General features: G+C 46.8%; 3 protein-coding genes across 3 annotated transcripts; all 3 read left to right on the plus strand.

Annotated features, from left to right (window-relative positions):
* The first annotated feature begins 2,033 nt into the window (after positions 1 to 2,033).
* Positions 2,034 to 2,591, plus strand: LOC105756710 (keratin-associated protein 12-1-like). Its single transcript, XM_023739063.1, is given in 2 exon segments — positions 2,034 to 2,161; positions 2,163 to 2,591. Coding segments are annotated over 2 exon segments (480 nt in total). The 3' UTR covers positions 2,515 to 2,591.
* Positions 2,592 to 5,670: 3,079 nt separating this feature from the next.
* LOC111822088 (keratin-associated protein 12-4-like) lies at positions 5,671 to 7,173 on the plus strand. The gene is made up of 4 exons (XM_023739104.1): positions 5,671 to 5,727; positions 6,646 to 6,827; positions 6,915 to 7,011; positions 7,096 to 7,173. Exons 1-4 carry the CDS (start codon positions 5,671 to 5,673, stop codon positions 7,171 to 7,173), a joined length of 414 nt encoding a protein of 137 aa, XP_023594872.1.
* Positions 7,174 to 11,776: 4,603 nt separating this feature from the next.
* LOC111822089 (keratin-associated protein 12-4-like) lies at positions 11,777 to 12,199 on the plus strand. Its single transcript, XM_023739105.1, has 2 exons — positions 11,777 to 11,932; positions 12,020 to 12,199. The coding sequence occupies exons 1-2, from the start codon at positions 11,777 to 11,779 to the stop codon at positions 12,197 to 12,199; spliced, it is 336 nt and encodes a 111-aa protein (XP_023594873.1).
* Positions 12,200 to 12,716: the final 517 nt, after the last annotated feature.

Raw genomic sequence — 12,716 nt, forward strand, 5'->3', positions numbered from 1 at the left:
TTTTTTTTTAGTGTTTATTATTATTGCCTTTTATTATCAGTATCTTTATAAATGCGATCTTTATTTTTCTTTGGGGTTGAAAACATTATATATAAACTTACAGATATATTTTAATACATACATAAAAATGCACAAATCAAAAAAAGGGCAGTCGTAAGTGTGGTTTGTCATAACTCAAATACGTTGTCAGTTGAGGACTGCCAGTATCTTTGTATGTCTAGTGATTTTTCAGTGTAAATTTAATATTGTGAGTAATGCATTTTAGAGACTCCAGTTTCTAATATCTTTTGACTACTGATTTTTGTCCTAGCAGGCAAATTACTGGCTGACCCCCTGAACTTATGCAGGCTTAGGTTTACATTTTATTAGGGTGTATCTGTGGAATGTCCAAGGTGTTTGCTAAGCTCTATAACTTGGCGGGACTAAACTTCCAAACTATCCCCACTGCAGATCTTGTAATAGATTAGTTTATGCTTTTCCAGGGCATTCTACAGAGTCTCTGGGTAGTGAAAATGGTTAACACAGGTGGTTGATAACCAAAAGATTGGAGGTTTGAGTCTACCTTGCACCTTGGAAGAAAGTCCTAATGATCTACTTCTGAAAAATCAGCCATTGAAAACTCTGTGCAGCATAGTTCTACTCTGATACACATGGGGTCACCATTAGTTGGAGTTGACTCAACAGCAACTGGAGAAAAAAAAATAGGGCATTCTACCATAGGTCTTACTCTAGGGTGTGGTCATTACCCCTAAGGCACAGACTGTATGCAGTCTCAGCTGAATGCCAGGAGAGATCCACACTCAACTTCGTAGCAGCTTCTCTCTGACAAGCCTCCAGTGGTCTTGCCCTGAACATGTACAGCGCTGCCCTCTTCCGTAGATTCACAGGGAAACTTCACATAGAATTATGAGACGAGCTGTATGCACAGATCCCTCCTTTCTGATGCCCCAATCCTCAGATTCCAGGTGCTTCAATTTCCCCCAAACTGACCTCTTCCTCCAGCAGGGCAGGACCATAGTGTTCTGCTCAGACTCTAGCTCCTTGCATTGCATTTGGGAAGCTGAGTCCAGACAGAGAGCTGGGCAATGTGGAGCTTACCTGGTAAGTTTCCCTGCTCTCAGAAATCACAGTCTTGTGCTGTCTGTTGTCCACTGCCTCAAAACATATGCTGCCTAATTTTTTCAGTTATATATTTGACTAGAGGGCTAGTATGGCACAGGTCATTCTATGAATTTCTGTCAATGTGATGTTATCTGTATCGAACTCTTGTGCTTCCTGCTGTAGCCCACCAGGGAGGTACCCATCACTTGGCCCGGCGTCCCTGCACACTTCCTTGCACACATACTTAGCCTAATCCTGTCCCTGTCTTTGATAGAATGATGCCTTTTGCAGTACATTCTGGTGCTTTATCTTATCCTGACTGTCTAACTATGAGGATTTCTATAGATGAAGATTCAATGTCACCATGATAACAAGTTCTCCATGACAAACACCCTTCTATTTTCACTTATCTTATGGACAAATAGTGTCCCTATCATAATCTGTGTATCTGTCAGCTCTACAAATCCAGCTGTCAGCTCCAGGCAACTCAAAGATAAGTGAGCCAGCCACAGTTCTTCATGTCCACTGTGGCCCCTTCCTGGCACGTGGGAGAAGTGTACATATCATGGTTGTTTGATGACCATTGTCACACCAAGAAGAACAACTGGAGATTCATGTTTTGGGGATGATGTAAAGGTAACACAGGTGAAATGTTAAGGAATGAGGCAGAATGCAGAGAGCCAGGAAGACAGATGGGCAGATTTCCATGTGAAATGAGTTTCAAGAAGATGCAATTAGTCATGAAGCTAATCCACACCAGAAAATTAGGTTCTGGGAGACAGCCCAGAGGAAGCACAAACAAGGAAAACAATAGTTGCGCTTCTGTGTTGCCTGGATGCCCGCGTGCCAGGGGTATAAAGGCCGTCCAACAGGAGGAGCCTGACGATCTGCCCCACCTCCTCCCTGATACCTGCTCCAGCCACACACCCACCATGTCCCACACCTGCTGCTCCAAGGGCTGCCAGTCAGCCTGCTGCCCACCCTTGTGCTGCGTCCCCACCACCTGCTGCTCACCCTTGGGCAGTGGGAGCTCCTGCTGCCGCCCAGTGTCATTGGTGACTGCTGTGCCGGCCTGTGTGCGGTGTGGCCAGCTCCTGCCGGTCACCCTGTGGGGCTGCCAGCAGCTGCTCCAGTGGCTACCAGTCCCTGTGCTGCCCTGTGGCCTGTGGCCAGGCCTCCTCCTGCAGCTCAGCCTGCTGTGTGCCCAGCCCCTGCCAGGTGACCTGCTGTGTTCCTGGGAGCTGTAAGCCCGCTGTGTGTGTGCCCGTGAGCTGCAAGCCCGCCGTATGTGTGCCTGTGAGCTGCAAGCCTGTGTGTGTGGCCCCCTTGTGCCAGTCTTCTTGCTGCTTCCAGCCCTCCTGCCCCACCCTTGTCTGCAGACCTGTCACCTGTGACAACCCTTCTTGCTGCTGAACACATGTCTCCAAACCAGCTACTTCCTGTGCAAATGGGCCCATACCTGTACCCCTCTTAGAACAAATCCTTGCTGATCTGCCAGGTTGTATGCAATGGGGCGATGAAAAGCATGCTTAATGAACCCCTGAACTCTCAGCAGAGAATGTGGTAGAATCATCTGTATCCCACCCTGACCCTGCACATCCCTCAGGGAAATCTGGGCTCCCAGAGGCCCTTTTCTGACCCCAACAAGAAACCAAACCCCACGTCAGTCAAATAAATCATGCATTCCCCACGCAGTTCTCTGTTTGTTGTCTTTCTTTTTAATTTCCATGTTTTCTGCGTCTCTATTGTTGTTATGAAGGCACTTTAAGGTGAATTCCCTCTTCAACCAACCCTTTTTGCAATGGCTCATGGGAAGGTGGAGGTTCCTTGGTGGGGGAGGAGGCCAGTCTGCTTACTACCTCTCAAGACCCCGTGGGCTCAGGTGCACTCAGACACATTCTCCTCCTCATTAGCCATAGTTTAGTCTCTTTTTCTCTTTGTTGTCTGTTCTTGCTGCCATGGCTAGTGAGTGCTGGAGTTGAAGGCAAAATGGGGTATAGCCCTGAGGATGGATTTTTCCATCTCGTCCTAAGCTGTCCTATTTCCTATGACATGGAGAATTATCGCCACTGGGACAACTTTTGACTTCTTGGGACCTCAGGTTTACAGAACTGGTTTCGTTTGGATCTTGATACACTCCCATTTCAGGTCCATGCATGATTCATTTTTTATCATTAATAATTAGTTGATTATAGTAATATCGTCAATCCCCATGAATCAACCACCTAACATAGAATCTAAAACATTTCAATGTCAGGGAAGCTGAGCTGAGTTGAGAGAGGTGAGCAGAGCTTCAAGGTGTCCAGGAAGCCAGTATAGACAAGGAGGCAAAATGAAAGTAACAGTCAAGTCCTTAATCACTTACTGCGTTAGTATAAGCAGGCGATACCTGGCAAAGGCACGCTGGCTCTCCCTGTTCCATATTTCCCCAGGAATTATGTCCAGGCAAGAGTCATTAGCATCTGCGCAGATGTGGGGCCATCTTCCTGCACAGGGTGCTCTGAACAAAAGGTTCCTGCAGCTTTATAGACCCAGAGGCAGAGGAGAAGGTGAGGGGTTGGAATGGTGATGGAAAAGCAGCAAGTACTGCTGCAGAATGGGGGAAAGCATCTTCAAGTTCCTTCTGTTACCCCTGATAGGGAGACTTAATCAGAGTCAGCTGAGGAAGGATTCTGCCGAAGGTCCTCATTAAAGAGGCCCCCATATGGAGGTACCTGGGCTAAGAATGCAGCTGTGGGGAAGAGCAGAGCATGGCTGGTGTAAGGGTTGCTGAGTCCTTGACTGCAATTACCCTCAGAGACTGCAATGCATTGGCGGTGCAACAAATCTGGTGCGGAAGGCAGCTATTCCCCTGAGGCTGGCCAGGTGAAGCCTGTGTAATTGTCTGTGTTCAGGCTGAAAAATTACACAGGGTCTTAGAGCCAGGAGCCAGAATCTTTAGTCAATAATTTACCCCTAACTTCTTGAGGTATCCAGTTTCCAAAATCCTATGCTCGTCATTCTGTTTCCTTCATACAAAATAGAGTTGAGTCACATCTCTACAATTCCTGAAAAGTACACTTTCTAATTGAGTTGGTTTGAAGGATGTTGAAAGGATATTATCTTGAATGCAATCTTTTGGGACTTGGTTTTCCACTGGATGAAATATTGCCAAGATTCCTCCACATGTTGTGTGGGTGTAGTTCATCCATCGTGAATACTCTCCAGTGTCCCATTGTGTGACTATTTTAGGTTATCCATTCTCAAACAGATGGGCAGGCATGTAATTTCCAAGAGTTTTCTGTTACAGATGGTGCTGCTCTGAACATTCTTGAATAATCTCCTAGTGTCAGCTTGTAAGAGTTTCTCCTTGATATAGACCCAGGAGTAGGACAGTTGAGAACAAGGACATGTGAATGTTCATCTCTACAAGATGAAACTGCTTGGAGGAGATTCATAAATTGAGGAGGACTGTGGAAATTCTGGCTTTGGCTATTACCAGTAACAAGTGCAGATTATTCCAGAAGACTGACATCATAAGGTCAGTTATTAGCCTTGTAGCTTTATCCTAGTCTCCATATCACAAAATTTAATTCCTCTTTTAACTGAAAGCATGACCCCTCCTCCCCCTGTTATGGATGAGGGATTTAGGGGGGGCACTGCATTTGAGTATTGTTTTGGTTTTCAGACAACGCCCAGTCTTCAATGAACTATCTGGGGTTAACAGGGAGTTCAGTTGTTTGGTTTAGCTGCAGAATTATCTGGATTCGTCACTCACCCTGTTCTTGCCTAACAGGGAAGTCCTAGTTTGAGAGGAGAAATCCAGTGATTTTGTAAATCTTTAAGTACTGATGTGGCAGGAGTTCAGGCATTTGTTTTACTGAGTCCAACACCTGAATCATCTCAGATTTTGTTTATATTGACCATCTTTCCCACCTTGATCGTTAGCCTCATTTTTCTATATCTTTGTACATATATCTAGGGATTTTTCATTGTATATTTGACATAGTACATAATACATTTCAGAGACTCTAGTTTCTATTATTTTCTTGTGAGTTCTGAATTTTCTTCTAGCAGGCAGTAAATTACTGGTTGATACCCCTGAACTTTTGCAGGCTTGATTTTACTCTTGGTTTGGGTGGTTTTATGGAGTGTCCACGGTGTTTCTTAAGCTCCATAACTTGGTAAGACTCAACTTCAAATTTTCTCTCAGGCAGATTTTGTTATGGATTATTTTAGGTGTTGCTAGGGCATCCTAGAGTAGGTCTTACCTAATGTGTGGTCCTTACTGCTAAGGTACAGAATGTAGAGTGTTTCAGGTGGATGCCACCGGAGTTCCACTCTCAAATTTTTGGCAGATTCTCTCTGATAACTGTCAGTGGTTTTGCTCTGGGCATGTACTGCCCCATCATCTTCCATAGATTCACAGGGGACCGTCACATAAACTTATGGGATCTATTATATTTATAGCTCTCTCTTTTCTGATGCTTCACCCGTCAGCTCCCATGTGCTTCAACTGCCCCAAACTCTGACCTCTTCCTCCTCACCCCAGCAGCACCACTGTGTTCTTCTCAGACTCTAGCTCACCACATGGTATTTAGGAAGTTGACCACAGATCTAGAGCTGGATGAATGTGGAGCTCACCCTGTGAGTTTCCCTTCTGTCTGCAACGAAAGCCTTGTGTTGCTTGTTGATCATTGTCTGCAAACATATGTGAGGTAAATTTTTTCCTTGTATAATTGACTGGAGGGCTAGTCTAGCACCGGTCATTTTATCAATTTCTCCAAGTGTTATGTGGTTCTCCGTATTGAATTCTTGTCTCTCCTGCCATGGCTCCCTGGGGGTGGGGACAAGGGACCTCCTGTGGCACAGGGGCCAGACATACTTCTTTGGTTACATGTTTGGCCCAATCCTAGTCCCTATCCCTGGTAGAGGATGTCCTGGTACTCTATATTATGTCTATTCTCTAACATGAGGCTGTCTCAAGACAAGGATCTAAAAAGAGTAGTTCTCCAAGACCAACACCCTTCAGTCTTCACTTACACTGTGGACAGTCTCCCTATCCTTTTGCATGTACGTGCCAGCGCCCCAACTCCAGCTCTCAGTTCTAGGAAACTCAGAGGAGAGGGAGCCATCCAGAGGTCTCCCTCACATCTACTGTGGACCCTTCCTGGCCCATGAGAGAAGTGGACAATTCGTGGTTGTTGGATGACCATTGTCACACCAAGAATAACAACAGGAGATTCATGTTTTGGGGATGATATAAAGGTAACACAGGTGAAATGTTAAGGAACGAAGCAGAATGCAGAGAGCCAGGAAGACAGATGGGCAAGTTTCCATGTGAAATGAGTTTGAAGAAGATGCAATTAGTCATGAAGCCAATGCCAACATAGAAAAATCCACAACAGAAAATAAGGTTCTGGGAGACAGCCCAGAGGAAGCACAAACAAGGAAAACAATAGTTGTGCTTCCGTGTTGCCTGGACGCCCGTGTGCCAGGGCTATAAATGCCATTCAGCAGAAGCCTGCAGACCTGCCCCCACCTCCTCCCTGATACCTGTCCCAGCCACACACCAACCACGTGCCACACCTCTGCTCCACGGGCTGCCAGTCAGCCTGCTGCCCATCCCCGTGCTGCGTCCCCACCGCCTGTTGCTCACCCTTGGGCTGTGGGAGCTCCTGCTGCCGCCCAGTGTCCTGCGTGACTCCGCTGTGCGGACCTGTGTGTGGCATGGCCAGCTCCTGCCAGTCATGCTGTGGGGCTCCCAGCAGCTGCTCTGGTGGCTTCCAATCCCCGTGAGGCCCCATGGCATATGGCCAGACCTCCTCCTGCAGCTCGGCCTGCTGTGTGCCCAGCCCCTGCCAGGAGACCTGCTGTGTGCCTGTGAGCTGCAAGCCCGCCGTGTGTGTGCCTGTGAGCTGCAAGCCCGCCGTGTGTGTGCCTGTGAGCTGCAAGCCCTCCATGTGTGTGCCCGTGAGCTGCAACCCTGCTGTATGTGTGGCCCCTTCCTGCCAGTCTTCTTGCTGCTTGCAGCCCTCTTGCCCCACCCTTGTCTGCAGACCTGTCACCTGTGGTACCCCTTCTTGCTTCTGAATGCATGTTTCCAAACTAGCCACTTCCTGTGCAAATGGGCCTGTACCTTTATACCTCTTAGAACAAATCCTTGGTGGTCTGCCAAGTTGTTTGCATTGGGCAATCAAAAGCATGCTCAATGAATCCTGAACTCTCAGGAGTGAATATGGTAGAATCATCTGAATCCCTCCCTGACTCTGTGCATCCCCTCAGGGAAGTCCTGGCTCCCAGAGGCCCTTCTTCGACCCCAGCAGGAAACCAAACCCCACATCCGTCAAATAAATCATGCTTTCCCCACGCAGCTCTCTGTTTCTTCTCTTCCTTTATTTCCATGTTTTCTGTGTCTCTGTTGTTGTTATGAAGGCACTGTTAGGTGAATCCCCTCTTCAACCATCCCTTCTTGCAATGGCTCATGGGAAGGTGTAGGGTCTTTGGTGGGGAAAGAGGTCAGTCTCCTTACTACTTCTCAATATCCTGTGGGCTCAGGTGCACTCAGACACCTTCTCCTCCTCACTTGCCATAGGTTTTTTTTTTTTTTTTCCTCTCTCTCTGTTGTCCATTCCTGCCTCCATACCTAGGGAAAGCTGGAGTTGAAGTCAAAATACCGTATAGCGTTGAGGATGAATTTCTGCATCTTTTCCTAAGCTGTCCTATTTCCTATGACAGGGAACATTATTTCCAATGGGATAACTTTAGACTTGTTGGGACCTACGGTTTACAGAACTGATTTAGTTTTGATCTTGAAACACTCCCATAGCTGGTCCATGCCTGATTCATTTTTTATTGATGAATTATTAATTACTCGATTCTATTATGTAGTAAATCCCCATGAACCCAAGCCTAATATGGAATCTAAAACATTTTCAGTGTCACGGATGCTGAGCTGAGAAGCGTTGAGCTGAGCTGCAAGGTGTCCAAGAAGCCAATTAAGACAAGGAGTTAAAATGAAAGGAACAGTCAAGTCTTTAATCACTTACTGTGATAGTATAAGCAAGAGATAGCTTGCAAAGACACGCTGGCTCCCCCTGTTCCATGCAAGAGTCAGGAGGATTGGCACAGATGTGGGGATGTCTCACTGCAGAGAGTGCCCCAAACACAAGGCTCCTGAAGTTTTATAGACCCAGAGGCAGGGCAGAAGGTGAGGGGTGGAAAAGTGGCAGAAAAGCACTGAGTACTGCGTAAAAATGGGGGAAAGCATCTTCAAATCTCCCTTCCCTTCCCCTAATAAGGAGACTTCAGCAGTGTCACCCGAGGAAGGGCTCTGCTGAAGGCCCTCATTAAAGAGGCCCCCATATGGAGGCACCTGGGCTAGGAAAGCAGCTATGAGAAAGAGCAGAGCATGGCTGGTTTGGGGGTGACTGAGTCTTTGACTGCAACTCCCGTAGAGACTGCAGTGCATTGGCTGTGCAACAAATCTGGTGGGGAAGGCACCTTTTCCCCTGAGGCTGGCCAGGTACAGCCTGTATGATTGCCTGTGGTCAGGCCTGAAAAATTACATATGGTCTTAAAGCCAGGAGCCAGACTCTTCCGTCAATAATTTACCCCAACTTCTTGGGATAACCAATCTCGAAAATACTACGCTCATCATTCTGTCTCCTATATAAAAAATAGAGTTGAGTCACATCGCTACAATTCCTGAAAAGCCGTTTCTCACTTAGTTGGTTTGAATGCTATTGAAAGAGTATTATCTTGAATGCAATCTTTTGGGACTTTCTTTCTGCCCTGGATGAAATATTGCTAAGATGCATGTAGATTTTGTGTGGGTGTCATTCATTCATTGGGAATACTCTGTGGTGTCCCATTGTGTGACTATTTTAGGTTATCCCTTCTCAAACAGATGGCAGGTATGTAGTTTCCAAGAGTTTTCTATTACAGATGGTGCTGCTTTTAACATTCTTGAATACATATCCTGGTGTCTGCTTACAAGAATTTTTCCTGGGTATAGACCCAGGAGTGGGACTGTTGAGGAATGTTGTGAATCTTCATCTCTTCAAGATGAAATCTCTTGGAAGTGATTCATAGATTGAGTAGGACTGTGGGAATGCTGCTTTTGGCTATTAGCAGTAGCGATTGCTCAGTATTTCAGACGACGGACATCATGTGGTTAGTTTTTAGAATGTAGCTTTATCCTAGTCTCCAGATCACAAAATTAAATTCCTCTTTTTAACTGAAAGCATGACCCTTCCTCCCCCTGTTATGGATGAGGGATTTAGGGGGGCACTGCATTTGAGTATTGTTTTGGTTTTCAGACAACGCCCAGTCTTCAATGAACTATCTGGGGTTAACAGGGAGTTCAGTTGTTTGGTTTAGCTGCAGAATTATCTGACCCTGCTCATGCCTCTCAGGGAAATCCTCATTTGAGAGCAGAAGCCCTGTGATGGTGTAAATCTTTAGGTACTGAGACAGCAGGAGTTGGGCATATGGCTTACTAAGTCCAACACGTGTGTCTTAGGCATCTAGTACTGCTGTAACAGAAATACCACAAGTGGATGGCTTTAACAAAGAGAAGTTTATTCTCTCACAGTCCAGTAGGCTACAAGTCCAAATTCAGGGCATCAGCTCCAGGAGAAGGCTTTCTGTCTATGTTGGCTCTGGAAGAAGGCCTGCAATGTGTCAGTCTTCCCTTGATCTGGGAGCATCTCAGTGCAGGAACCTCAGGTCCAAAGGATGCGCTCTGCTCCCGGCGCTGCTTTCTTGGTGGTGTGAGGTTCCCATGTGTCTCTACTTACTTTTCTCTTTTATATCTCGAAAAAGATTGGCTTAAGAACTATCTAATCCTGTAGACCTCATCTGTATAACTGCCGCTAATCCATCGTATTACACCATAATGATAGAGTTTACAACACATAAGGAAATCACATCAGATGGCAAAATGGTACACAATCACGCAATACTGGAATCATGACCCAGCCAAGTTGACAGATATTTTTGGGGGACACAATTCAATCCATGACAACCTGGGTCATCTCAGATTTTGTTTATATTGACTGTTTTTCCCCTCTTGAGTGTGACATCATTTTGCTATATATGTGTACGTCTCATGATTTTTTTCATTGTATATTTGACATTGTGGATAACACATTTCAAAGACTCTAATTTCTGTTATTTTCTCGTAAGTCTTGAATTTTCTTCTAGCAGGCAGTTACTGGTTGATTCCCCTGAACTTGTGCAGGCTTGGTTTGACACTTGGTTAGGGTTTATCTGTAAAGTGTCCAAGGTGTTTCTTAAGCACCATAACTTGGTGGGACTCAACTTCGAACTGTCTCTCAGGCAGTTTTTGTTATGGATTATTTTAGGTGTTGTAGGGCATTCTAGATTAGGTCTTACCCTGGGGTATGGTGCTTTTCCTACAGTGCAGAATGTATGGGGTCTCAGCTGGATGCCACCAGAGTTCCACTGTCAATTTTGTAGCAGATTCTCTCTGATAAGCCCTCAGTGGTCTTGCTCTGAGCATGAACAGCCCCATCCTCTTCCATAGAGTCACAGGGAACCCTCACATAAACTTATGGGCCCTGTTCTATGTATAGCTCCCGCCTTTCTGATGCTCCACCCCTGAAATTTCAGGTGCTTCAAGGGCGCCAAATTCTGACCTCTTCCTCCTCACCACTGCAGGACCACTGTGTTCTTCTCAGACTCCAGCTCACCGCACGGTGTCTAGGAAGTTTACCCAAGATCTTGAGCTGGGTGAATGTGGAGCTCACCCTGGGAGTTTCCCTTCTCTCTGGAGCAAAAATCTTGTGTTGCCTATTGAACACTATCTGAAAACATATGTGAGATAAATTTTTTTCCCTTGTGTAACTGACTGGAGGGCTAGTCTGGCACCCATCGATTTATCAATTTCTGTAACTGTTATGTTGTTCTCCATATTGAACTCTTGCCTGTCCTGCCATAGCTCCCTGGGGTGATGTGACATCCTGTGGCATAGGGGCCACATGTACCTCATTGGTCACCTGCTCAGCCCAACCCTAATCCCTGTCCTTGGTAGAGGATGTCCTTCTACTTTATATTATGTCGATTCTTTAACTATGAGTCTGTCTCAAAACAAGGATCTAAAAAAAGCAATATTCCATGACCAACACCCTTCAATCTTCACTTATCCTGTGGACAAACAGTCTCCCAGTATCTGCCAGCTCCCCAACTCCAGCTCTCAGCTCTAGGAAACTCAAAGATAAGTGAGCCAGCCACAGGTCTTCTTCACATCTCTTGTGACCCCTTCCTGGCAAATAGAAGCATACAATTCGTGGTTGTTGGATGACCATTGTCACACCAAGAAGAACAACTGGAGAGTCATGTTTTGGGGATGATGTAAAGGTAACACAGGTGAAATGTTAAGGAATGAAGCAGAATGCAGAGAGCCAGGAAGACAGATGGGCAAGTTTCCATGTGAAATGAGTTTGAAGAAGATGCAATTAGTCATGAAGCCAATGCCAACGTGGAAAAATCCACACCAGAAAATAAGGTTCTGGGAGACAGCCCAGAGGAAGCACAAACAAGGAAATCAATATTTGTGCTTCTGTGTTGCCTGGACACCTGTGTGCCTAGGTTATAAAGGCTGTTCAGCAGAAGGAGCCTGCAGACCTGCCCCCACCTCCTCCCTGATACCTGCTCCAGCCACACACCCACCATGTGCCACACCTGCTCCTCCACAGGCTGCCAGTCAGCCTGCTGCCCACCCCCGTGCTGCGTCCCCACCGCCTGCTGCTCACCCTTGGGCTGTGGGAGCTCCTGCTGCCGCCCAGTGTCCTGCGTGACTCTGCTGTGCCGATCTGTGAGCAGTGTGGCCAGCTCCCGTCAGTCACCCTGTGGGGGTCCCAGCAGCTGCTCTGGTGGTTGCCAGTCCCTGTGCTGCCCCATGGCCTGTGGCCAGGCCTCCTCTTGCAGATTGGCCTGCTGTGTGCCCGTGAGCTGCAAGCCCGCCGTATGCGTGCCTGTGAGCTGCAAGCCTGCGTGTGTGGCCCCCTTGTGTCAGTCTTCTTGCGGCTGCCAGCCCTCCTGCCCCACCCTTGTCTGCAGACCTGTCACCTGTGGCACCACTTCTTGCTGCTGAACACGTCTCCAAACCAGCCACTTCCTGTGCAAATGGGCCCATACCTGTACCCCTCTTAGAACAAATTCTTAGTGGTCTGCCAGGTTATATACTTTGAGCCAATGAGAAGCATGCTAAATAAACCCTTGAACTCCCAGTAGGGAGTGTGGCAGAATCATCTGGGTCCCTCCCTGACCCTGCCCATCCCCTCAGGGAAGTCCTGGCTCCCAGGGGCCTTTCTCTGACTTCATTGTGAAACCAAACCCAACGTCAGTCAAATAAATTATGCTTTCCCCAGACAGCTCTCTGTTTCTTTCTTTTTTTTAAAATTGAACTTTAGATGAAAGTTTACGGAACAAACTAGCTTCTCGTTAGAACAGTTAGTACATATATTGTTTTATGGCCTTGGTTAACAACCCCATGACATGTCAACACTCTCCCTTCTCGACCCTGGGTTCCCTATTACCAGCTTTCCTGTCCCCTCCTGCCTTCTAGTCCTTGCCCCTGGGCTGGCGTACCCGTTTAGTCATGTTTTGTC

Source organism: Trichechus manatus, unplaced genomic scaffold (genome assembly GCF_000243295.1).
Source record: "Trichechus manatus latirostris isolate Lorelei unplaced genomic scaffold, TriManLat1.0 scaffold00128, whole genome shotgun sequence".
Lineage (NCBI taxonomy): Eukaryota > Metazoa > Chordata > Mammalia > Sirenia > Trichechidae > Trichechus > Trichechus manatus.

Excerpts from the sequence above, each read along its gene's own strand:
- LOC111822088 (XM_023739104.1), top strand. The coding sequence starts at position 5,671 with ATGGTATTTAGGAAGTTGACCACAGATCTAGAGCTGGATGAATGTGGA. Across the intron at positions 5,728-6,645 it reads ATGAATGTGGAGCTCACCCT|CCACACACCAACCACGTGCC; the intron begins GTGAGTTTCCCT and ends TACCTGTCCCAG. Across the intron at positions 7,012-7,095 it reads CTGTGAGCTGCAAGCCCGCC|TCTTCTTGCTGCTTGCAGCC; the intron begins GTGTGTGTGCCT and ends CCTTCCTGCCAG.
- LOC111822089 (XM_023739105.1), top strand. The coding sequence starts at position 11,777 with ATGTGCCACACCTGCTCCTCCACAGGCTGCCAGTCAGCCTGCTGCCCA. Across the intron at positions 11,933-12,019 it reads GCCGATCTGTGAGCAGTGTG|GCCTCCTCTTGCAGATTGGC; the intron begins GCCAGCTCCCGT and ends GCCTGTGGCCAG.